Source organism: Lutra lutra, chromosome 16 (genome assembly GCF_902655055.1).
Source record: "Lutra lutra chromosome 16, mLutLut1.2, whole genome shotgun sequence".
Taxonomy (NCBI): Eukaryota; Metazoa; Chordata; class Mammalia; order Carnivora; family Mustelidae; genus Lutra; species Lutra lutra.
The window spans coordinates 14,887,548-14,912,450 of record NC_062293.1 but is presented as its reverse complement, the minus strand read 5'-3'; the positions used below and the strand labels follow the sequence as shown (position 1 = coordinate 14,912,450).

Sequence of the window (24,903 nt, the reverse complement as noted above, 5' to 3'; positions counted from 1 at the left end):
TTCCAAGCTACTGACCTCGCGTAGCCACCTTCCTATCATGGCCTCTGTTTTTGTAATTGTCTCGACGCACACCCCGCCCATTGACCCGGAATTCTTCTCTTCTAGGGTCGCCGGGCTTCAAGCCCCTGCTTTTGCGCCTGCGCGCCAAAGCGCCTCGGATGCCGGCGGTCTCCGTGAGAGAGGAAAGATGGCGCTTGACGGACCGGAGCAGGTATGGCGGCTGCAGCGGCCGGGCGGGGATGGGGGCTCGATGCGAAGCAGGCGTGATCTGAGGTGGCCCGCCGGCCGGGGCAGCAGGGTCGGGTGGGTTGGATGGGTCGGGGGTTCGGGGGTGGGTGGGCCCATCCAGACTGGGCCGTGCCTGGTACCGGATCTGCTGTGTCAGCGCCGCCCCCGGCGGGTCAGAGCAGGGCCGGGAGAAGAAGACCCTGTGCAAGCGGAGGGAGTGAGGGGAACGATGGGAACGGGAACCGGCTTGTCCGCGAGTCGCAGGACGTAGGGCCCCGTTCCTCCAGGTGGCTCCACCTCTAGCAATGGTACCTCGGGTTTTTATAGCGCTTGAATCAAAGCGCTCCCGTGTATGTTGTCTCTTGATTCTCCTGGAAGTCCTAGGAGGTAGGCGGCATTCTCATTCTGCTTTTAGTTTAGTCACGGGGAAGTGGAGTTAGTTAGAGATGGACTGAGGCATTCGAACCCAGATAGATCATTCCTCTAAAGCCCAAGCTGCAAGTGGGTTTTTCCCTTGAAAATTTGTTGGCCTGTTTTATAATTACACTGTGTTTTCAGATGGAGCTGGAAGAGGGGAAGGCAGGCAGTGGACTCCGCCAGTATTACCTGTCCAAGATTGAAGAACTCCAGGTGAGGACGGACTCGAGGTCCACAGGTAGCTAGACGAGGGATGAAGGATTGATGGAGTGTGTTTCTATAAATCCATTTAGTTCCACTGGGGGGCGCAATAAAAGAAGTAACTGGTAGCTATAGGACGTATATGAAGTTAAGTCTCTCGTTTTTCTCAACTCCCACCCCTTTGAAGGTAAAAAGTCTTCGAAGTTTATTAGACATCGTGAAAACTTTAAGTTTTAACCTAAAAGGTACTCTTAGCCAAATGCCATTCCGTCTAGAAGTAGTCTGAATGTGAGAGTTGGTTTTGTAAGGGAACACGAAGTTTCCCTTGAGATTTAGCCCACTCCCGTTGGGGCAGGGTGAGAGTGGGAGGGAGGCCGAACTGCCCAGTCTGTTTAATGCTGATTTCTTGGGACTTAGTGAAAAGGAATTGGGCAGCGCAGTGCTCCAGCCTAAAGAGGGAGCAGGGACTCTAGCAATAAGGAAAATACATACATTGGAGGAAGGAAAGTCACAAGGGCAATTTCTAAACTCCTGGTACATTTGCAGCTATCATATAAGATTTATCATTTTTTAAGTGCTCTTACATGTGGTGTCATTTGTCCTCCACAGTAGTCCAGAAAAGAGGCAGGGCAAGTAATGCCATATTTGCTTACAGTTTGGTAACAGATCTTGACCTTTTGAGTGGCTTCCCTTAGTTTTACCTACCTGTTATTTTGGCAACAGTGGAGTTAGAACTTGGGCTTTGGACTCAGTGATCTTCCCCGTCTACCATGTCATTGCCTCACAAGAAATTGACTATGTGAGGCAGCCTAAGTTTTCTCCGTTAAGGCTTATTATTCCTGGAGCAGTGTGTTAGGACAACTAGCCTTTTTTGATGGCTGCCCTAGGCCCCAAAGAGACTCTTGGAAGTAAGGACAGAGTCCTTGGGATCCTACTGGACAATCTGGAACGTGCAGGTGCCCTGTGCTCTTGTCACTCAGCTCATACCAGCCTGTGAGGATCTTGGCCAAGAGCTTAACCTCCTAATGTTTTCTGCTCTGTTTCTTGTTCTCCATAGCTGATTGTAAATGATAAGAGCCAAAATCTCCGGAGGCTGCAGGCACAGAGGAATGAGCTTAATGCAAAAGGTGAGGAGGGAAAGATGGGAAGGCTGCATTTGGACAGTCTGTCCGAGGTCTGACTGTTCGAATCTCCCTAAACTGAGCCTTCACGTTCAGTGCTTATTTCTCATAGAGTCTGAGGCTATGCTTTGCACTGTTACTTAGCTGTTCACATGCATGCCTCTCCCGAGCTACATTGTAATCCCTTTAGAGACTTAAATTTTGACCTTATTTTGTGTTCTAAAACTTCAGAACGGTGCTTCATTCATGCCTGTTGAATTGAGTCGTAGGAGAGGGGACACCAGAGAAGCTGGGTGACCATTATGTCTCTTTCCCATCCAGTTCGCTTACTGCGGGAAGAGCTCCAGCTGCTGCAGGAACAGGGCTCCTACGTGGGGGAAGTAGTCCGGGCCATGGATAAGAAAAAAGTGTTGGTTAAGGTAAAGGCACCAGGGCCTCCAGGGAGCAGCCCAATGCCCTGTGCATTCTCATGCTTCTGTGTGGAGTCTTGCCAGGACACTGTTTTGTTATTTTAGGGCTCATGGGTCTTCCTGGGCGAGGTGGATGGTTCGGTGACCGTCAGGAAAGGTCATGAGCCCTCGTTTCTTTAGGTGCATCCAGAAGGCAAGTTTGTTGTAGACGTGGACAAGAACATCGACATTAATGACGTGAGTGCAGCAGGTGAGGCGGGCGGTTGGGCTCAGCTCTTTCCGCATCACTTCCTGAAACTCTCCCCTTGCCCAGGTGACACCCAATTGCCGCGTGGCTCTAAGAAACGACAGCTACACTCTGCACAAGATCTTGCCCAACAAGGTAGACCCACTGGTGTCACTGATGATGGTGGAAAAGGTGCCAGACTCAACCTATGAGATGATTGGCGGACTGGACAAGCAGATTAAGGAGATCAAAGAAGTGATCGAGCTGCCTGTCAAGCATCCCGAGCTCTTTGAAGCACTGGGCATTGCGCAGCCCAAGGTGAGAAGCGAGAGTTGTGTGGGAGGGTCACGCTGTTACTGGCACGTCCTGCCCCAGGGGAGGTGTCACTCCCCTGTAAGGAGACCCCACTTGCGCTGGCCCTCCCCAGGGAAGAGGGGCTTGGAGGAGTGCTGCCAGGGTACTGCAGTAGCTCAGAGAAAAGCGCTAGGAAGGACCTCAACGTTCATTTTTTTATACCTGTGGCATCGAGCACAGGGTATAGCCCAGAGTGAGCACTTGATACATGTTCCCTAGTGTAATGGGACTGGTTTCTGCTCTGAGTCCTGCTATTTCTCTCTAGGGGGTGCTGCTGTATGGACCCCCAGGCACTGGGAAGACACTGTTGGCCCGGGCTGTGGCTCATCATACAGACTGCACTTTTATTCGCGTTTCTGGCTCTGAATTGGTACAGAAATTCATTGGGGAAGGTAACTATGGGCAGAGACATGAAAACCAAGCAGAAGTAAGGGGGTGGAGGTGAGGGTAGGGAGCTCATTGCCTCCGTAACGCCAGCTTGGCCTCTGCACAGGGGCAAGGATGGTGAGGGAGCTGTTTGTCATGGCGCGAGAACATGCTCCGTCTATCATCTTCATGGACGAAATTGACTCCATTGGCTCCTCACGGCTAGAGGGGGGTTCTGGAGGGGACAGTGAGGTGCAGCGGACGATGCTGGAGCTGCTCAACCAGCTCGATGGCTTTGAGGCCACCAAGAATATCAAGGTGAGGTGGCGTCCAAGGGAAGGCCCTGGGCAAGGTGCAGCCTGAGGAAAGGCTTGGCTGATGCCGCCACCACCCCCTTTCTCCACTCAGGTTATCATGGCCACGAATAGGATTGACATCCTGGACTCTGCTCTGCTTCGCCCTGGGCGCATCGACAGAAAAATTGAATTCCCGCCCCCCAATGAGGAGGTCTGTGAGGGGCAGAGCTGGGAGTGGCTCTGGCTGTGGGGGTAGGCCACAGGGCTCAGGCTTTCCCTCTCTCCCCCCTCTCTAGGCCCGGCTGGACATCTTAAAGATTCATTCTCGGAAAATGAACCTGACCCGGGGGATCAACCTGCGGAAAATCGCTGAGCTCATGCCTGGAGCATCAGGGGCTGAAGTGAAGGTAACCAGAGGGCCCAAGGAAAGGGGGGCTAAGGCAGAAAGCTGTGGCTTCTGGGACACAGCAGCAGTGTCTGGCTTCCCTGCTTTGCTCAGGGTGTGTGCACTGAAGCCGGCATGTACGCCTTGCGGGAGCGGCGAGTCCACGTCACCCAGGAGGACTTCGAGATGGCTGTCGCCAAGGTAGAGGCCTCCCGTCTCTCTACCCTTGCAGATGGGGTTTTGAGCAGGGGGGCCAGAGCATGTGTTCATTATTCCATTTATAACTGAATGCTTTCTCTCTCCAGGTCATGCAGAAGGACAGTGAGAAAAATATGTCTATCAAGAAGCTGTGGAAGTGAGGTGCTTGTTTTCTCTGTGGATCCCTCAAATAAAGTTCTGCAGGACAAGCCTTTAAGGACTTTAGTCTGTTACTGAGTGGCCACACTGTTGAATGACCAGGTCCGGGTACCACCAATAAACAAGGATTTATTTGGAAATTTCCAAACCTGCCAGAAGTGGCACTTGCTAAGCCCTGGGGTCCACCCTTCTACCAAGCTCTGAAGGGCAGCAACAGTCCTTCCCACCTGCCCCCTCACGTCCCCCGCCCTCCACCAAGCACGCACACCCGTACCTCAGGCCATGCCAGAGAACTGGAGCCCCCTCTGAGGTGGCTCTACCAATCTGGGCTCAAGAGCTGGGCTGGCAGGCCTCTGGCGTCCGAGGAGATGATGGCGGCCAGAGCCGCTTGCATAGATTGAGGAAAAACAGAAGGAGGCACCAAACAGGGCTCCCTGAAAACCCCAACTTACCCCTGTACAAAAAAAGTGGCTCCCGCATAGAAAAACCTGCTTCCCACATAGTGCAAATACCCAAAGAAAAGGAAAAACCAGCAGCAAGGCTGGGCTGGTAGGAATGGCAAAGAACTTTGGTTTAGAAAGGCCAGGAAGAGTGTGAGCTGTGCTCCTCTCCCTCACCCAGCTCCCCAGAGCCAGCTCGGACACTGGCCCCAAGAGGGTCTGTAAACAAGCAAAGCCAGCGGGCCTGGGTCTGAAAGGTCTCCATGACAATGTCAATCAAAGCATAGCCTCCAGGGGACCGACTGGGGCCGGCCTGCCTGCAGGGAGCAGAGGAGGCATCTCTGGAGAACCCATTTAAAGCCAAAGTAAAAAGTAAGTATAAGGCTTTGGGGACCAAGCAACAAGGAATCCTAGCACTACATTTATGAAACTAGAGCTGGGGAGCAGAGGGGGACAGGAGGCACCCCTCATCCCATCCTTAGCCTATGTGTCTGTGACCCCAGAGGGTGGTCCCCTTCCCAGCAGAGGAGGGGATCCCTGAGCAGTTAGGTCAAGCGGATTCCCAGCACCTGTTCCAGTTCCTGCCTTCGCTGCTGCACCTGGGGGGAGAGAGCAGAGACGAATGGGTCAGGACTCTGCTGCTCAGGAGCTCAAGAGGGCACATAGGGCAGAGCCTCACCTTGGCAAAAATGTGCCTCCCCACTGCTTCCTGGGCCCATGGCTGATGGTAGAAAGCAGCTCGTCTCTCCTCCTCCGGATTCCCGATCACATCAGTGATGATCTGCAGCGAGCCAGGAGGAGAGTTGCGTGCAGCACTGTGCCCACCCCTGCAGCACTGTGCCCACCCCTGCGCGAGTCGGCCCCAAGAAGCGGAAGTTGTGACCTGGGTAAACATCCCTTAGGGCCTAGCCTGGGATCAACCTCAGGATGGGGACCACACCTTGAGGTCTCGGCGCTGGGAGCGGAGCCATTCCTGGATGAAGTCCTGAGGGTCGGTGCTAAAGCTGAGCATGAAATCCCTCTGTGTCTTCAGCTGGTTGATGGACTCAATGGTCTCATGGATCTGGAGAAGAGAGTCCATGTGTCAGTCCGGACTCACAGATACTATCGCAACGTGCTCACGTGCAGAAATGCCCAACAGAGCCGGCCCACCCCCATCCTGGATCCCAGAGGCTGGAGGGGCTGAGGGCCCACCTTGACATCAAGGGAAGCGATCTCCTGCTGATTGGTGGTAGAGGCCAGAAAATTGCTCATCTGGGCCTTCAGTGGGTCATCCACCTCCACGTCGATGTCATAACATGCAGTCTTCTTTTGGTCGTTAGGGTCTACACTGCAGGCAGGACACAGGAGGGGAAGACTAAGCTTACAGCTATGTTCATGCCACCAACCTGGGCCAAACCTACACACGCTCAGCAAGCAAGAAACCAAACGTGCTATTTCTCCTTGGCTTTTAGATCAAGCCAAAGGTAAAGGGCTCTGAAATGGGAAGAGGAGGATGGGAAGGCTCTTTTACCTGATGACATGGTTGATGACAATGGGGTCTGGGTGCTGCAGCAAACCAGCCAGCTTCATGGGAATCTCGGAGAAACGAAGGCGGCCACAACTGAAGATCTAAAGAGTACCAAAGGCTCGGTGATGCCTTTGAGGGCACAGAGGGAAGTGCGCCATCCCAGGGTCAGTGTGGAGAAGGTGGCCAGAAACCTGCCCCGCAGGGGCTGTGGAGCAGGGGGCGGGGCAGGGCATGGGGAGGTCCTGGCTCACCTGGCGGAAGTACCGGTTGCAGTTGATGTACTCGCGCTCGTGCCCGTCCTGCAGCTGGTTGTGTTTGATATAAAGCCATAGGGCCTGCATGATGGCCGCCCTGGTCTGTGTGTGCACCCCCAGCAGCCTTGCCAGTCGGGGGTCCAACTTGTACTGGGGAGGCTGCAGATGCGCAGAGGGGAGTCAGGGGGTGGGGCTGTGTTCGTGGGAGAAACCAAAGTGGAAGGACAGGAAGGGTGTACAACAGGAACTTGCCCCCCTTCCCCAAGAGCACTCCCTGTGGCCCCAGACACGTGTCACCTGATGATCCAGCATGAGCAGGAGGGTGCACTTGACGTTGAGGTCTCCAGGCCGTTTCACCTGGAAGCCATCAGTCTCCTGGGTGGTAGGCATCCGGTGCCACTGACAGGGAGGAGGGGAGCCGACCTCGTCACCAAGGGAGTGGGCAGGGTGTACACGCTTGGCCCTCCAAGGGACCAAGGCCGCTTCTCTGACCCCCAACAGCACGTCAGCCTGTGCTCCCCACACCCCAGGGCCTCTCACCTCCACCAGGTGGTTGTCAGGGCCATACAGCTCCTTGTCCAGCTCAATGACGAGGCTCTTGAAGAACGAAGAAAACTTCCTCTTCTGTTTGCTGGGCTGGGGAACGGTCATGGGTGTAAGCAGGGGGTGCTGCCGGGCAGTCAGACCTGACCCAGGCGAAGCTCCCGACGAGAGGACTATTTCAACTCTCAGGCTCAGGGTACTGGAGATTCGGGGTCCCCAAAAGAAGCAAGGAGACCGGGTGCCCAGAAAGGACTCTGGGTGCAGCCCAGCTGGCAGCCAACAGGGTCTGAATTAGAAAGGGGCACCCCCTTCCTCAAGATGCCTCACTGCCACCTGCAGGATAACCACTGTAACAACCAAACAGATCTTCACCCTCCAACCTCGAAGCGGCCTGGAGCTGTGACCCCAAGCAGAGCCCTCTCCCTCAGGCAGGACTTCTCCTGAAGCGCCCCAGTGTCTGGCCCAGTCTCTACCCCACACAGGCCACCTCCCCTCCAGACACCACCTTTCCCCAACTCACATCATCCAGCAGTTTTCCCTCCACTCGGAGTTCCCAGGAAGCCACTTTGTCCCCTGCGGGGGTTCCCCCGGGGGGCCCTGTGGTCCCCGCAGTGTCACCTTCTGCCTTGCTGGGACTGAACGTATTGGAAATATAGATCCGCAGCTTTCGTTTTTGCTAGAGAGACAGACAGCCAGCTAGAGGTGAGACAACATGCTGGAAACAATGCTACTCAACCTTCTTGTCTGGATTCATTCAACATCAATACTGAGTGTAGACGGGCCAGGCACCCCGTCAGGCACCAGAAATCAGGAGCCAAAAATCCCAGTCCCAGACTGGAAGGAACTCACAGTTCTGCGGGGGGCAGATGGGCTACCAACAATTCCAACACTGGGATCGGTGGTGTGACAGGGACATACAGGATTTGCTGTCAGGCAAATCTGAAGTCTCCAGCTCATACTAAATGCAACTCAGACACCCATCATGGCCCCAAAGTATCCTTGTCTCTGGAAGCTTTCATCACTCAGGGGTATGTTCTAGATTATTTTTTAAAAGGTGGCGGGGGTGGGGAGACAGGAACTGTCCCTATCTACCCTCTAGTCTTGCCCTGCAAACTTCTGACCATGATCGATAACGTTTACATTTTAAATCGTGACCCACAATCCACATATATAAACATCTGAAACAAAATGTCACTAAATGATACTTCTATGGTAATTAATACACTACTGTGAAGTATCATAATTTCTATTTTTCTCTTTTGTTAAAAACATTCTGGTCCCATCATGTTAAACTGAGTTCATGCTCCACTAATGGGCTGCGGCCAGCAGCGTGAGAAATCGCAGCCCCGTGCTTGGCCCCGGGAAAACAAGATCAAGGAGACACAGAGAAGTCTGGGAAAGCCCAGTGCTGGCCAGGGCTGCACACACACCGTCAGAGGCTTTTTGATGGCCTCTTGGATCTCCATCCGCTTTCGGGCAATGGTCTGGTCCAGCTTCCGCTCAAAAGCCAAGAGATCCATGTACGCCTGAGACTCTGGGACAAGCTCCCGAATCTGGAGGAAGGGAGGAATTCAACTTGTTTCTGCTGCATCTCCGGCTCCTTGCTCCTCCATCCCAGGATTGGGGGAGCCCGGTTGCACCCACAGTCCACCAGCTACGGGGTAGGCTTCCTGGGCCCCTGCCCAACATACTCACTCGCTGAGGTAGAACCTTATCTGCCATCTTCCTCCTCTTCAACCTAGGGAGGACAAAAACTCAAGACATCAGTGATCCAAACACACCTCCCCCACACCCACCCCTCCAGCCCCTAGGACTCTCCCCAAGAAAAGCCAGGAGTCTTCCTCCCCAACTTCATGCCTGATGGCGTGCCCAACAGGCAGATCAGAGCTCTTAGGACTCTGTCACCACTGTAGCTGAGCCGGGTGGAGGGAGGAGAAATGGGATGGTCTTACCCCCGGCGCTGGGCAGGCATTGGGGGCTGGGCCTGGGGCACAAGCAGGCGTTTGCGGAATGGGTCCATCATGGTGGGTGGCATCCCAGGTCGAAGTGCAGCAGCTGTGCCAAAGGGGGATCCAGCGGGAGGTCCCACCTGCAAGCCAGCCATGGGCATCCGGCTCCCTGGTGACATACCAGGCCGCTGGGGGAAGCAAGCCAATGAGGGTGCATAGGTCAGTGGTAGGGCCCCATGGGGCCCGTAACCCATTCTCTCCATCCTTCTCCTGGGCCGGTCAGGCCCGAAGCAGCACACCACAGAGCCCGGAGCGGAGGGCCAGGAACAAAGGGGAGCAGGTGCCTGAGAGGAGAAATATAAACCACACCTGCCCTGCCCCCATCCCCCGCCCTGGCATCTATGCCAGCAAATGGGGCCTGCCGGAACCCGGAGGGTGGGACGAGAGCCCGCCTGAGACGGGAAGGCCTGTGGGAGTGTCTCTAGGCCCAGCCCCACCTTCTAGCCCCCGCCCCAAAGGCGATGCCCCGCTCCCTGGGACCAGAGGGGTAGGAGGCACGCCTGATCGCTTCATGTGGCCCCAGCAAGCACGCCCATCCAAGCCAGGTCCCAGCCGGGTGGAGAGATACAGTGTGATAGTAGTAGGCAAAACCCCAACAGCCATCTCCTGGCACTAGCCCAGCAGTGTGACCAAGGGGAGGAAGATGGTCCAAGGGGCTGGTGTGCCCAACAGGCAGTGGCCCCCTAGGTGAGCTATTCCAGCAGGATGGCTTGGAGCATGTCCCGACTGGTGGGGGTGGCCTCAGCAGAGTCCGGAGACCATCTGGTCACCATATGGCCCCTCCTTACAACCCAGACCTGGACCCTTCTCTCCACCTCCCTACTGCTCTGCTCCCCACCCTGAAGCCAGAAGACCCCGAGAGGAAAGCTGTGGCTCCTGGGTGGCCTCTGGGAGAGCAGCCGGCACCCAGCCTCCGTCTGGGGTCCAGGTACCACCTGGCTGCTGGGGAAAACTGAGCCTGAATTCAGCCCACACGGGTCCTAAACTGGAGAACAGAGATGAGATTATCCTCGGATACAAAATCAGGCATAGGGTCACCAGGAATCTAGGTGACAGAAACGGCTTCTGTAGAAGCCTGCAGAAGGATTTCCCACCAAGGTCCAGTTCCCCAACATTTCTGGGAGTTCCCCGGGCCCCCTGCCCCGCTCCCACAGCTGCTGCCTGCAAGGCCTGTTTGGCGGTTCTGCCTTGCACACACTGTCCCTGGCAGCTTCTCAGGGCTGGCCCCAGGGCCCAGATTATGCAACCAGCACAACTACCCAACCAAGCCAGGCTGGGTGGGGACTTGCACCAAATCAGAGGACCTCCCCCCCACCCCCTGGCCCAGTATCATGGAGATGAGATGCTTCCCCTACTTTTTCATCTAGCCCCGAACTCCTGTTTTCATTCAGCACAGAAGGCCAGACTCCTGACCAGAGATGTAAGGCAGGGGAAAGAAGGCGGCAGTGGGACAAGCATCTGGGAGAACGGAGTTAAACATAGGGGACTCTGGGGCCTCAGGAGTCCTGCCACAATTTCTCCTCATCAGGAAAAGATTCGTCTGGGCTGTTGAAAGGTGAAAGACAGCCCATTTTTTATTTCTCAGCCTTAATGAGGCACGGCCGGAGATTACAGAAAAAAACCCCGGTGTGGCCACAGCTGTAAGCCCGGGCCCCAGACATCCTGGCCATATTTTCCCCACCCCGAGCCTGGAGGGGAGGAACAAGTGGAGCAGGGCGATCTGCGCAGAGCGAGCTCCTGCCCCTGGGTCCCCGGGGTCGCTGGGAAGCCACTCACTAGGGCGGGAAGCTACTCACTAGCGCGTTCACAAAACCTCCCGGGCACCACCCATCCCTCCCAGGCAGGTGCTCCTGTGGCAGGAAGTCCCAAGTCAAGGCGGCACAGACAGGGCCTGGAATAGGCTCCTCCCAGACATGGGCTCCCGACTTCCCAGGCGCAGAGCTATCCCGTCCTCCTGCTTGCCCAGGGCCCCCAGCTTCTCCCAAGAGAGAGAAGGGTCCCAGGGGAAGGTTGCTTACAGCTCACAAAGTCCCAGCTTGGTCCTGCCAAGCTCCACACCTGCTCTTTGAAGCACCAGTAACTCCTCTTCAAAAAAAAAACCCAAGAGGGGGGAAAAAAAAAAAACGACAACAAAACCAAACAAAACACACACACACACACACACACAGGTCTGGTCTCTCCAAGCTCTGTTAAGTCCCCTCCTGCAGCAGAACTGGGCAGGCCTGGCTCAGTGCCCTGAACCTCGGAAGCGTGCGACAGCGTCCTCCCCACAGCCCGGCACCAGCCCACACCCTAGGTGGGCCTCTGCCTCCACACCCGCGACAGCAGGGGCAGGTGGCTGGGCCTGAGAGAAGAGAACATAGCCCTCCGTGAGTAGAACATATTTTGAACTCTGGAGTGAACCCGACAATCTGTGCTTCTTCGGGTTTTGTTTTTTTCATTTCTTGTTTTCCTTAAGCTCCTCTGTTGAGTACGGACATGGCTAGAACCACAATGTGGAGGGAGGAGGGTCATCACTTCCCTTCTTTCCAGGGGCTCCCCTAGTTGCCCAATTGGGCTCCAAAACCCTGGCTCTTCTAGCTCATGTGGCCCGACAGGAACCCCTTTGCTCCTCAGATCTCACGCCCCATCTCCTGAAGTCACACAGCTGGACTTGCAAAGAGGCCAAGCACCATCTTTCTCAAACTCAGCCAGAGTGAACCGGGTCCTCCCTCTCCCCTTGGACCTCCACTGCCCCTCCCCTCCCTGGGAGAGGAGGGGGAGGAGGTGACAAAAAGACCTGAGTGGCTCAGTCGGTTAAGCGACTGCTTTTGGCTCAGGTCATGATCTCAGGGTCCTGGGACTGAGCCCCCAAGTCAGGCTCCCTGCTCAGCGGGGAGTCTGCTTCTCACCCCCGACCACCCCCACTCATGCTCTCTCTCTTTCAAATAAATAAAATCTTAAAAAGAAAAGGAAAGCTGGTGGGATAGGAAGCCTGTGGAAGCAGAGGCTCAGTGTCTTCCCCTTGGTCCCCAACCCTAGCAGCCTGGGGCCACCCAGCCAGTCGGCTGCACCTTGCCACTGGCCCAAGAGCACTCCCTACACAGGACTGTGCAACCTGTTCTCTCCAGGGGCCTTTCCCAGGCCACATGGCCCATGGGTTTCGAGCAGAAGACACCAGAGAGGCTTCTATCTCTTCCTTAGATCCTTCTCAGGCCAAAGGCCCAGAGGGAGACTCCAAGGCCAGTCCTCAGCCAGCTGGCCCAGGGGCTGGAATGACTCATGCAGGGACCCCTCAGCATCACCTTGGACCCATGAATCCCCAAATGGGAAAGCAGGATGGAAAAGATGGAATTGTTGGGACCAGGTCTATCTCCGTCAATACCCAGACACTTTGTTTTTGTTTTTACAGGGAGGAGGGAGAATGAGGAACAAGAAGGGACAATCACTGTCCCCAGTTAAGCATCTCTTTAGAAAGTGAGGGATCAGAGCTCCAGCGGGGGGGCAGATATGCACACCCACTTCTATGAGGATCCACTGTGCAGCCGCTACCTGGAGACATGAGGTGGGAGCAGAGCAAGCCCCAACCTCCCTGGGAGATGAGCAAAGAAGCCAGTGCCACATGCTGGGGCACATGGGTTGGGTGGGCTATGGCGTTGTTAGAACCTAAAGATGAAATAAAGGTGGAGAGAGAGTGGGAAAAAGGATGGGGACCATTCCCAAGCAATGGAGCAACCAGAAACATCACCCTGGGGGGGGGGGGGTGGGAAACGACTGAGGAGCTCCCCCAGCAGGGTCAGGCCCTAAGGATAGAGTCTCTGTCTTTCAATAGCCTTTGAAGCTGCAACCTGAGAAGTTCTCTCTTTAAGCCAAACTCCAAAGGGGTCAGAACTCTTTGAAGCAACTCTCCCAGGCTCCTCCAGCCCTAGACCAGCAGGGCTCAGTGGAGCCTCTCTGCTCCTGCAGACCGATCTACTCCTGGACACTAGGACACCAGCGGAGAGCCAAAAAAGAGAGTTTGCCCAGAGTGGGCTGGGCTTTCCGCCTCAGGCCTGGCGGCCACCACCTCTACTCAAACCCAGAGCCATCCCGCGCCAGGGTCCTGACCTGGAGAAGACCCCGCCTGGCACAGGCTGAGATCCCCTCGCTCTAGGCTCGACCTCCCAAGCCGTGGGAAGCCAGGCCCTTCTTCCTCCTCCTCGGCAGCTGGGAGCCATCTCAGACACGCTAGAGCTCTGCCAGTTCCCAACTAGAAAAAAAACAGCGCAGACTTGGAGTGGGACCAAGGCCAATGCAGGGTAACCCTTGTTTCTCAGTGAGGGCCCTTTTGCAAAACTTTCTCAGCACTTCCCTGATCCCCCTACCCTAAAAGCTACACCAGACTACACTAGATCTACACTAGACTTCTCAGACCACTCGCTCACAGCTCACTGGCTCCGATTCCTCCATCTCTCAGTTACTCAGAGTCCCTGTTCTAAGAAAGCCTCCAGAGTCTCCCTCCATCCCACTGTCGCTCTTACCCTCTCCCCCAACTGCCCCGCCACCCGGCCTTGCCCTCCACCAAGTCCCGCGCACTCCGCACGCTGGGCCCCTGTGCCCTCTGTCAAGGCGGCCGCCCCGGGGCCCTCACTCGAGGCCCCCCATCGCCCGCAGCCCCGGGCGTGCTCGCGGGGCCGCCCGCCCATCCACGCGGCTCACCTGGTACTGCGCCGCGGGGCCCGCGGGGCCCATGGGGCGGAAGGCGGCGGCCCCGGGGCCCCCCACGCCTCCGGCCGGCCCTGGCCCCCTAAGCGCCGGTCCGGGCAGCATGCCGGGTCCCGCTGGCGGAGGCGGCGCTCCCAGGGCCGCAGCAACGGCGCCGCCACCAGGACTCAGCGGAGGCAGCGGGAACCCGCCCGCGCCACGGCCCGACATCGCTCCGTCCCGTCCCGCGCTGTTGCGATCCGGGCTCCGGACTCTGTGTCGAGTCCGCTCCGCGATCCGTGCTCCAGGACTTTCCGATCTAAATTCCGGGTTCTGGGGTTTGTTGATCCGGGTTCCGGGATTTCCCAATCCAAGTTCTCGAGTTCCTCGCAGACTCGGTTTGGGGCAGGGCCGATCCTGATTCCGGTCCTGCCCGGGGAATTCCGGATCCGGGATCTACTGCAGGCCCGCCTGCCGCCCGCGGCCTCCGGAGGTTTAGCTGCCTGAGCCCAGTTACCCGGAGGCGGCAACTAACTCCCAGCCCCGCCCAAACAAGCCCAGCGCTAGGCCCCGCCTAGAACCAGCAGTCCAATACCGGAATGCCTCCTCAAATCCCGCCCCTCGCGAGACCCGCCCCTAACAGGCACCTCCCCTAACCGCCAGCCCTAGAGCCACGCCCACACCCCTTGGTCCAGCCCTCGGCCGGAGGGGCGGGGGCGGAAAGCTGCGCAGGAAACGCTGCGCAAGGCGCGGGGTTAGAGGTTGAAGGTCAAGTAGGGCTTCAGCGGTGAACGGGTAGCTGTTGAATTCTCCCCGTTGTAGCCAACTCCTGGAGGCTCCTGCTTAGCTCTGTGAAAATAGTTTTCTTAAGTCTCCTTTTTACATTTTTCAGCATTAAAGACTCAGCTCCCTGAGGGGTAAGAGCCACCAACTTGACTTTGTTTAAAAGCTCATCCTCGTAGTTCAGAGCGGCCAAGGGACATCAGCTGCCCCAGACCCGATCCAGCTGTGTGAAGGGCGGACTTGGCCAAGAGCCGAGTTCTTATCGCGTATATTTAAAGTGGCTCTGCCTCACTTTAAGGAAGCCTAGTACTTTTTTTCCTCCACAGGAAATGTTTCCAGGGGGAGGAATTCTGCATTATGAGAAATCTCCCTGCAGTTAAATAAGGTCTTTCTCCAGGACTTATAGTACTTAATTGAAAAAAATGCAATACCTTTTCAGAAACCACTGTCCTGTATCATAAGGTATTCAAAATAAAGTGTTTCAGGTGTGTCAGAGCCTACATTCTGGTCATCCGGAGTTTTCTCGCCATCAGACCAGTGCTTCTTAAACTTTAAAGAGTATAAGAAACATCTGGGGCTCTTACTTAAAATGCAGATTATGACTCAGTAGGTCTGGGGTCTGGGCTTAAGCAGGGCTTAAGCTTCTGCATTTCTTTTATTTATTTAAAGTTAGTCAAAACATAGTGTATTACTAGGCTCAGGGTAGAGTTTAGTGACTCATCAATTGCTTATAACACCCAGTGCTCCTTTTATCAAGTGCCCTCCTTAATGCCCATCACCCAACTACCCCATCCCCCCACACCCCTCCAGCAATCCTCAGTTGGTTCCCTAGAGTTAAGAGTCTTTTATGGTTTGCCTCTATTTTCATCCTCTTTTTCCTTCCCTCCCCCTGGGTTCATCTGTTTTGTTTCTTAAATTAAACATGAGTGAAATCATATGGTATTTGACTTTCTCTGACTTATTTCACTTAGCGTAATACACTTTAGACTGGTTCCATCCACATCCTTGCAAATGGCAAGATTTCACTCTTTTTGATGGCTGAGTAATATTCCATATGAGATATATATCATATATATTTTAACATTTTCTTTATCCATTCATCCCTTGATGGACATCTGGGCTCTTTCCATATTTTGGCAGTTGTGGACATTGCTGCTATAAACATTGGGGTGCATGTGCCCCTTCCAATCACTATTTTTGTATCCTTAAGTTAAATACCTAGTAGTACAATTGCTTCTAGAGCTCCAAAGCTATGTTGTTGCTACTCAGACAATAATTTTGAGTAGCCAAGATTGATTTTCACTATATAATTTCTCTGCTTTGTTTTCATCCCTAACCAAGTCTTGCACCATAGCACCCCAGATCCTGTTTATAGTATAGTATAGTCCTCCAGCTCTTTTTAGAAATCAGTTCTGCCCCACTGTACTTCCTGCTATCTTTCCAACAGTGATGAGCCCTGCCCTGCTGCTGCTTTCTTGCCTCTAGGTCTTCACAGAGCTCACTTTCCTCTTTCTGCCTAAAAGTGGGTTACCTGCCAGTCTGAGAGCAGGCCACTGGAATTATTACAGTCATCGAACCAGGGCCCCTTCCCACCCCTGAAAAGTGGGTAAAGAATTCATAATAATGCAATTAATATCCATTTCAAGCCGTTCTAGATCCTAGAGCAACTCTAGAGCTGTAGAGGAAGTAGTAGGGGCAAATCCCCTGGGGAGCTATCTCAAAATATCCCTGCCAGCGATTCCCCTGCACAACACACACATACAAAATACAAGGCTTCCAGTGTTATAGCTTACGAATAGGCCCCCCAGTATTGTACACCTGAAACTAATGTAACAGTGTATGTTAATTATACTAGACTTAAAATTTAAAAACATAACAGAAGAAGCCCCCCAGGTAACTCTGATAAAACCTCCCTTGTAGAGATACTTTCCTCTAGAAAACAGACAAGCTCATAAGTGCATTTAAAAAGAAGATAAAGGGGCGCCTGGGTGGCTCAGTGGGTTAAGCCGCTGCCTTCGGCTCGGGTCATGATCTCAGGGTCCTGGGATCGAGCCCCGCATCGGGCTCTCTGCTCAGCAGGGAGCCTGCTTCCTCCTCTCTCTCTGCCTGCCTCTCTGCCTGCTTGTGATCTCTCTCTGTCAAATAAATAAAATCTTTAAAAAAAAAAAAAATAAAAAATAAAAAGAAGATAAAACAGTTAAATGTAATTCAGGTCCTCTTTATCCCTTGCTTAAATCCCTCCCCAGCTTCCCATTGCTCTTAAGAGTGAATACCACACTCCCTCTCATGACATGTAAGTTTCTGCAGGACGAGGCTTCTGCTTATCTCCTTGGGCTCATTTTAAAATCACTGCCTCTAGTTCTCTAAGAGTCAGTCCAGAGGTTCTCCTGGCAATTTCTGAAACTGCTAAGCCCCTTCCGACCTGAGAGCCTCTCTACTTCCAGCTCTTCCTTAGCTTTTCCACTATCTCCCCTGACTTTATTTCCCACCAAGTGATTATCACAATATAAAACTGCTTGTTTATATGAACTCGTTTACTATCTGATCTGGCTCCTTTGCTAAAATACAAATTCTATTAAGGCAGGAACTCTTTCTCTTTTTATTATTTTTTTTAATTGCAGTGAGATTCACATAGTGGGGAAATTAGCATTTTAAAGCAAACAATTCATTGGCATTTAGTACATTCACAGTATTGTACAACCACCATCTCTACGTAGTTCTAAAACATTTCATCACTCCAAAAGAAAATTCCATACCTGTTAAGCAATTGCTTCTCATTCACCCCTTCTCCTACCCCCTGGTACCCACCAATCTGCATTGTCTTTCTGGATTTACCTAACTGATTATTTCATATAAATGTAATAATATAACATGTAACTTTTCTTTTTAAAGATTTTATTTATTTATTTTACAGAGAGAGACACACAGAGAGAGGGAACACAAGCAGGGGGAGTGGGAGAGGGAGGCGCAAGCTTCCCGTTGAGCAGGGAGCCCAACTCAGGGCTCGATCCCAGGACCCTGGGATCGTAACCTGAGCCAAAGCCAGACACCTAACAACTGAGCCACCCAGGCGCCCCATAACATGTCACTTCTGTGTCTGGCTTTTTTAAATCAGCATGATGTTTTCAAGGTCTATGTGTGTTGTAACATGTGCCACTACTTTACTTCTTTTTTATGGCTGAATAATATTCCATTGTGTGTATATGCCATAATTCGCTTACACATTTATCTGTTGATAGACATTTAGGTTGTTCTCCTCTCTTAGTTATTGTAAGGAGTGCTGCTGTGAATGTGTGCGTATGTGTGTTTGAGTACCTGTTTTCAATTATCTAGGGTATATATTGTGTCACTCAATCATTGTCACAACATAATAAATGTGTTTAAGTAAGTGAATGATCTTTAAGTGTAGTGAGAGAGAATGATAAATAAAATATCAACATTGAGTTAGTTACTATGATAAAATAACCTCAAGGTGTTAGGGGGGAAATAGGGCTATCTAAAGGATAAAGATAAGCCAAGAAGAGCTAACACTTATTAAGTGTTTACATACATATTACCTTTTTTATCCTTCACAATGCATACGAGGTAAATACTAATTTTACTTCTATTTTAGAAATCAAGGCAGAGAGATTCAGTTACTTCCCCTACTCTCACTGTGATGGTGCCAGGATTCAAACCTGGTCCTGACCTGGTTCTGGAATCCATAATCCAGGCACTTAACTACCATATATGACTTGTTGTTCACTGCTGTTACTTCTGTTATTACCTCTGGTCTGTTATTACTTGCAAAGAAAGCTTTCAAACTGAAAAGCAAGTTCTGTGGGGACCCAGAGAAAAGGGGGTTAATTGGCAGAAACGGATTAATTAGGAAAGTTTCCTAGAGGGGCAACCAACCGGGTGGCTCGGTTGGTTGAGCCTCTGACTCTTGGTTTCTGCTCAGGTCATGATCTCAGGGTCATGGGATAGAGCTCTGCTTCAGGCTCTGCACTCAGCAGGGAGTCTGCTTGAGAGTCTCTCCCTCTGCCTCTGTCCCTCCTCCCCCCACCCCAATAAAATAAATAAAATCTTAAAAAGAAAAAAAAAAAAAGGTTTTCTGGAGCATTTTGCTTTGAAGGAGATACCACTGGCGGTCACCCAACAGGCAAATGGGATTTGATGTATCACTAGGGACAATTCAAGACCTTGTAAAAGAGAACACTGAGTTAATGCTCAAGAATCAAAAGAGGTAGGAGGGGCGGCCATTCCCACTGCCACAGAAATAGGACCCGATAATGAAGCCAACTACAGAACTTGCAGTCACAGAGGCAGCATTCCCGTGCCTTTTTCCCTTGACTTAGAATGTCTTTTTCTCTTTCTCTCTTCTTCCCTTGATATTTACTCTACTCACTGACCACTTTTCAGAATTTCATTCTGAAACATTCTCTGGTTTCAGAAGAGGGACTTTCCTATAACCTCTGACCCTATGGCATCTACAGACACTCAGAGACTTAATGGAACTAAAGTATTTAATTTATTGAAGTATTTAAAAAGTATTTAATAAGCCTGAGCCAAAGGGACAATTCCCAGTGTGGGCACTATGCTTCCTCTCCCAGCTGTTTGGTGGGCAAAACAGCTCCCAAAGAGTTCCTAGAAGAAACGCCTTTGGAGCAAGATGGCCCAGTACTTCCCCTAGAGCAGGCCAGCAAAGGATCACTCCTCAGTATGATGGCCCTCCAGAGGCTCGAATTTCAGAAGCAGTGATGTAGATAGGTCATGGTAGGGAACATTCACCAAAATGGCAACACTGCTGGGGCAGTTCCAGGAGCCTCTCCTAGGTGGAACCCTAAGCAGTCGAAGCATCCATCTTCCCCACGTGTGTGGTGGTGAGACCGGCCTGGGGCTCCGCCCAGTCAGAGCAGCAGAAGTCCTGCTCAGCAAAGAGCAGCAGCTGTCTTCACCATTTGAGAAGCACTAACTGAGCAGCTTCTATGTGCCAGTCCCTGACATCCTCTAGTAAAGATAAATGCAGAAATAGATGCTTTCTCCATGGGACAATTGCTAAGATAAAGATATCCATAAGGTACCATGGGGAAACAGAGGAGGGGCCTTTAAGGAAGGAAAGGGATTAGTGAAGACTTCCTGGAGGACGTTATGCAAAAAAGGCTATGCAGGAGTCAGGCAAAGAAAACAGAATAAGGCTCCAAGGCATGAAACAGTACAAGGTGAAGAGCATCAGAATCGATTTTGCCGGATCATCAAGTGTACAAAATCTCCTCCTCTATGTGCACAACACAGTCACAGTTCTCGATACACTATTTCCACAGTCAACACAGTTTAGCAGGTAACACTTAAGAATAGTGTTTTCCAGGGACGCCTGGGTGGCTCAGCTGGTGGGACGACTGCCTTCGGCTCAGGTCGTGATCCCGGGGTTCCCGGATCGAGTCCCATATCGGGCTCCCAGCTCCATGGGGAGTCTGCTTCTCCCTCTGACCTTCTCCTCGCTCATGCTCTCTCTCACTGTCTCTCTCTCAAATAAATAAATAAATAAAATCTTTAAAAAAAAAAAAAAGAATAGTGTCTTCCAGTAGTGGGAGTAGATACCAGGATTCAAGAGGTGAACTTCAGGTCCATAGGTGACACCCCTGAAATCTCTGGAGCCAAGGTTTAGGGCATGATGCTAACAGCTGTTCTCTACCATGCAAGGTACAGGGTTATAGCACATTCAGGGACCTGGGTGGCACTGTGGTCTGAGTCTTCTTGGACACTTTCCAAACCCTCTCAGAGGTGACCTCCTGGCTCTTGAATTTGGACTCAGAGCCACCAGTATAACTGAAAAACAGACCACTAAGGCAGAGGAGAGATAAGGCAAGGGTCTCCAGTGGGTCCCAAAATGTGTTTGTCCTCTGGGGTTCTATCTTTAGCTCTTTTCAGTATACATGTGACCTACCCAGACATACTTATCTATTCCCATCCTATCAATTACTGTCTACTTTCTGATGAGCCTACATCTCTAACTCCAATTACCACCTCCCTTCTAAGGTTTAGATCCGTATTTCCAATTCACTGCTGGATGCTCCATAGGTCATTTAAATCCATCTGTCCAAAATCAAGATCTCATTGTCCTCCCTCTCAGTCTCCTCTCCTATATCTACCCTGACTTAGGGCATGAGGACATGGTGAAGGGCCAACCTTGCCTTGCTGAGACATTTCAAACTGGTCTTGTAAGCAGATGAAAGCCAAAGATGGAGTGACCCAACCAGGTGCCCAGGACACCTGCAATCAAAGAGGTGAATAGGGGCGCCTGGGTGGCTCAGTGGGTTAAAGTCTCTGCCTTCAGCTTGGGTTGTGATATCAGGGTCCTGGGATTGAGCCCCATGTCAGACTCTCTGCTCAGCGGGGAGCCTGCTTCCCCCCCGCCCCGCCCGCCTGCCTCTCTGCTCACTTGTGATCTCTGTCAAATAAATAAAATCTTAAGAAAAAAAAAAGGAGGTGAATAGAACAAAGAAAGCCTTAAGGACCTCCATTCTGTGGTCTTGAAATGATCTTTCACTCCTCCAACTCTTGTTCCCCCTCAGTCTTAGTCTTCAAGTTCTATTGGCTTTACCTCCTTAATCTTTTTTGGATCTATCCTACCTGCCATAGGTCAGGTCGTCAACATCTCTTCCTTCCATAATACACCCAACTAGTTTCTCCACTAAGCCACCCTACCCCATCCTTCCTGGCATTTTTATCACAAGGCAGCAAATATGATCACATCTCTCCATTTTCATGTATTTGTGTGCCCCCCATTATGCTCAGCAGTGGGCTTTAAACCCACTGTGGTCCTTTTGGTTTCTCAGAGCTGTTGTGATGACCTGAGAGTGAGAAGGGAGGGCAGCATGGAGCGATCCTCTCCCACCCTACCCCACATCTCATCCCTACTTCAACAAGGAATTCTGGTTTTATTGTTTTATTTATATGGTGACCTTGCAAGGTTCTTTGGTGGAAAGGTTTCCATAGCTCTAAAATGCTGAAAAGGCAAGGGCTTGCACAAGAGTATCTAAACTTTTCCGCATGGAAAATTGCCTCTTACTCTGCCTTCCTTCTACTCATCTAGCTTTATTTTCCACCAACATCCCAACTGAATTCGCCCTTCCCTGAACACACCAAGCTATTACATGCTGTGATTCTTCTGCCTATGACATCACTAGAATGTAAGATCCTCCAAGGCTGGAGTTTTATTTGTTGCTGTGTCCCTACTACCTAGAATAATAGTCCTGGCACAAGTTAAGTACTCAATTCATATTGATTAAAAGAGTAAGTGTTCCTCCCCAGTTCTCTTGTAAGCAAGTGTCTGTTTATTCTTCAAGGCCAACTCAAATGCCACTGCCTCTGGAATTTTCCATGACTATCTATCCCCACCTTCCAAGTGCCATCATCAATTTGTTTTCTGTTTTCCATAATCCTCAGTCTAAATTTGTGTAAGAGTCATCATCATACTGTGCTGTGACTTTTGTTTAGGACTCTGTCTCTAGTCACACACCCCTCCAGTGTGAATTCTAGGAGGACAAGGACAGTGCAGAAACAATGCTTGCTCAGGAAATAGCTCTGATAAAAAGTTACCTCCATTTCCCCACCAAGAACTCTGTTCCAAGTCAGTCCTGATTAGGACTCACCCATCAGGGCAGAAGGTTAAAACCAGCTTAGCTCTAACAGTTAACTTTGGCACCCAAATCTTTCTCAAGCTTTATGCTCTTGCTTTCTTAAACTTTATTGATGTGTGACCTTTCACCTGGATTCTTGGATTTTTCTTTGTTTACTCCTTAGCCCAGATCTTATCCTCACCTTGACTCTGATGGGCTAGCCAAGGTTGATTCACTTAATACTAATTCCTGATTTTAACCCTTAATTTTCTGTTCTTCTAATTCTGGTGAAGACTGTACTGACCCTAACCAACCATGGAGCTTCTATAAACAATGTGCCTATGAGCCAGGCATTGACAGCCCAGGAATTTAAAACAAACAAACAAACAGGTAAAGGAGAAAAGTCTTTTTTTTTTTTTAAAGATTTTATTTATTTATTTGACAGAGAGAGATCACAGGTAGACGGAGAGGCAGGCAGAGAGAAAGAGAGGGAAGCAGGCTTCTCGCTGAGCAGAGAGCCCGATGTGGGACTCGATCCCAGGACCCTGAGATCATGACCTGAGCCGAAGGCAGCGGCTTAACCCACTGAGCCACCCAGGCGCCCCAGAGAAAAGTCTTTTTTTAAAATTTTATTTATTTATTTGACAGAAAGAGAGAGAGATCACAGGTAGGCAGAGAAAGAGGGGGGAAGCAGGCTCCCTGCTGAGCAGAGAGCCTGATGTGGGGCTCCATCCCAGAACCCTGAGATCATGACCTGAGCCGAAGGCAGAGGCTTAACCCACTGAGCCACCCAGGTGCCCCAAGGAGAAAAGTCTTAAAGGATCAGTGAAGCAGCAGATTTGGGGAGCCCAGAAACAAAGTAAAGTAGTTAAAAGGGAAATGCCACTTCAAAAGAGGACATCCCTCTAGCTGTGCCCCTGCTTTTGACAGATTCAAACCTATTGCTTCTATAACCCATTCCCCCAGCCAAAGCAATTATCCACTTGAAGGAATGATTTATCTACTTCGCTAGGAAAGTACCATTCACACAAAGAAATGGGTCAAATGCAGCAAGCTCACTTGCCAAAATTCAATTCACTATGGACCAATTTATAAAAGTACCATAATTTTTAAGACCTATTTTTATACATACATGTTATTAGATGGGATTACATTACAGCCTTAAAATATTAAAATTTAAGATTTTAATTGAAGAAATGAAAGTTAAGGTTGATAATGCCCCTGAAGATTTAGCGAAAGGACAATAAAAATATAAGCATACAACAAAATAGAATACGACATTCAAAAGGACCTTATAAAAATAAGCAGCTGAAAAAAAAATCCTGCTGAGTGCAGAGACTGTGGTTTCTAGCAAGGGATGAATAGAATGATGATTTGGTAGCACTCTGCAGAAATATTTAACATGAATGAGCAAAACCCATTCAAAGCCATAAAAGAGAAATGAGGATAGCTTGAAGGGGTGACTATGATAGGTCTTACAAACTAGCCTCGAATAAACCCTGACAGTTTTAGGGGGGGTAGTCAGGAAAGGTCTTTCTGTGATTGCAACAGGAACACAGACTACCATTTATTGAACACCTACTTCGTGTCAAAAATCATGGTAGGCACTTTCATATCCATAAACCAAATGTCATTCCTTTTGACAGAAGAGGAACTAGAGGTTATATAAATTTTCCCATAGTCCCAAAGCCAGTAAGACACGGAAGAGGAATTCATAGACAGGTTTGTCTGCCCCCAAAGCTTGTATTCCTCGTGACATTCTCCCTCAATTCGGTATGGAAGGAGGCAAGGCATTGGTACAACTAGGGTACACGAAAGGCAGCTGCCTTCTTGGACAAGAAGCCGCTCATAATCTCAAAGAAATCAGCCTTCCTCCATAAACTGGAGTTAGTAGTAGTGCCTCCCTCAAGGGAATTACAGTAAATGAGACAGGGAGTGCGCGTAGTAATTGGCCCCTGCAAAACAAACTCCCAAATCCTCAAAGTTCACTGCACTAAGGAACTCAGTCCATGGCTCACGGTCGGACAAGCCTGACGGAGAGTGACACTGCAGAGCGACACCGCAGGATGCCCCTGAGAATGGCCCAATTCAGACGCAGGCCAGTGTTCTTGAGAAATGAGCCTCGGAAGACGTCTGGCACGGAAGTGGAGGAAAAGGGTCTCGGGGAGAAGATGCAACACAGGATCTACTCACCCCCATTTTGATGGCTTATTGATAGCTCCTCGGCGGGGAGTGGGGGGTGAGGGGGAATGCGCATTCACTCAAGAGTGTTATTTGTTATGTGGAGAAACGGGAGGGGCGGGGCACAAAAAGATCTTGGATATTGGTTAAAAAGAACCCATTTCCCAGGTCACCCACGAAGAGGCGGCAGTAATGCCCGACAGATTTTCGAGCCAGTGAGGCGCCAAGATGCGACGCCAAAGAAGCTGAGCGGCCGGAGGCGGGAACGCGGCTGCTCGCAGCGTTTTCCCGCGCGCGGCGCAGCGCAGCGCATCACGTGTTCAGGCCGTACCACATGACGAACAGGCACAGGGGCGCACAACCCTTTGTTTTCCTTATAGTGCCGTTACATGCTACAACAATCCCTCCTCTTTCGCTTTCACTTTGTTTCACTCAGTAGCTATAATTTTGGGTCAAAAATGCGCTCTCTACCAAGCAAGATACAGGCTTCTCTACCCGTATCTTCCCTGCAACCCCCTCCTGTGGTTTTAGCTTCCTGGCCCGCCCCACTTGTCTCGGC

The 24,903-nt window shown here is 51.3% G+C and overlaps 2 protein-coding genes across 4 annotated transcripts; one reads left to right on the top strand and one right to left on the bottom strand.

Moving 5' to 3' along the window:
• Positions 1 to 97: 97 nt before the first annotated feature.
• PSMC5 (proteasome 26S subunit, ATPase 5) lies at positions 98 to 4,419 on the top strand. Of its 2 annotated transcripts, none has more exons than XM_047707787.1 (12): positions 98 to 211; positions 787 to 858; positions 1,904 to 1,973; positions 2,289 to 2,386; positions 2,558 to 2,614; positions 2,691 to 2,921; positions 3,223 to 3,349; positions 3,451 to 3,641; positions 3,732 to 3,830; positions 3,916 to 4,026; positions 4,119 to 4,205; positions 4,310 to 4,419. In XM_047707787.1, exons 1-12 carry the CDS (start codon positions 188 to 190, stop codon positions 4,361 to 4,363), a joined length of 1,221 nt encoding a protein of 406 aa, XP_047563743.1. In that variant the 5' UTR covers positions 98 to 187; the 3' UTR covers positions 4,364 to 4,419. The 2 variants fall into 2 exon arrangements, with proteins under 2 accessions (XP_047563743.1, XP_047563744.1); XM_047707788.1 differs by lacking the exon at positions 98 to 211 and adding an exon at positions 433 to 615.
• A 51-nt stretch (positions 4,420 to 4,470) lies between these two features.
• SMARCD2 (SWI/SNF related, matrix associated, actin dependent regulator of chromatin, subfamily d, member 2) lies at positions 4,471 to 24,497 on the bottom strand. 2 transcript variants are annotated; one of them, XM_047707785.1, is made up of 13 exons: positions 24,357 to 24,497; positions 9,061 to 9,245; positions 8,804 to 8,846; positions 8,539 to 8,661; positions 7,629 to 7,784; positions 7,106 to 7,201; positions 6,863 to 6,964; positions 6,563 to 6,724; positions 6,315 to 6,412; positions 5,996 to 6,131; positions 5,742 to 5,864; positions 5,481 to 5,582; positions 4,471 to 5,400 (listed from the first exon to the last, which is right to left on the bottom strand). In XM_047707785.1, exons 1-13 carry the CDS (start codon positions 24,360 to 24,362, stop codon positions 5,347 to 5,349), a joined length of 1,386 nt encoding a protein of 461 aa, XP_047563741.1. In that variant the 5' UTR covers positions 24,363 to 24,497; the 3' UTR covers positions 4,471 to 5,346. The 2 variants fall into 2 exon arrangements, with proteins under 2 accessions (XP_047563741.1, XP_047563740.1); XM_047707784.1 differs by lacking the exon at positions 24,357 to 24,497 and adding an exon at positions 13,795 to 14,302.
• Positions 24,498 to 24,903: the final 406 nt, after the last annotated feature.

Bases quoted from the DNA above. Each gene is read 5' to 3' on its own strand.
- PSMC5 (XM_047707787.1), top strand. From the start codon at position 188: ATGGCGCTTGACGGACCGGAGCAG. The intron at 2,922-3,222 runs GTGAGAAGCGAG...ATTTCTCTCTAG, and splicing joins TGGGCATTGCGCAGCCCAAG to GGGGTGCTGCTGTATGGACC. The intron at 4,027-4,118 runs GTAACCAGAGGG...TGCTTTGCTCAG, and splicing joins CATCAGGGGCTGAAGTGAAG to GGTGTGTGCACTGAAGCCGG.
- SMARCD2 (XM_047707784.1), bottom strand. From the start codon at position 14,010: ATGTCGGGCCGTGGCGCGGGCGGGTTCCCGCTGCCTCCGCTGAGTCCT. The intron at 9,246-13,794 runs GTGAGCCGCGTG...TGCTTCCCCCAG, and splicing joins GCCCCGCGGCGCAGTACCAG to CGGCCTGGTATGTCACCAGG. The intron at 6,413-6,562 runs GTGAGCCAGGAC...GGTACTCTTTAG, and splicing joins GCAACCGGTACTTCCGCCAG to ATCTTCAGTTGTGGCCGCCT.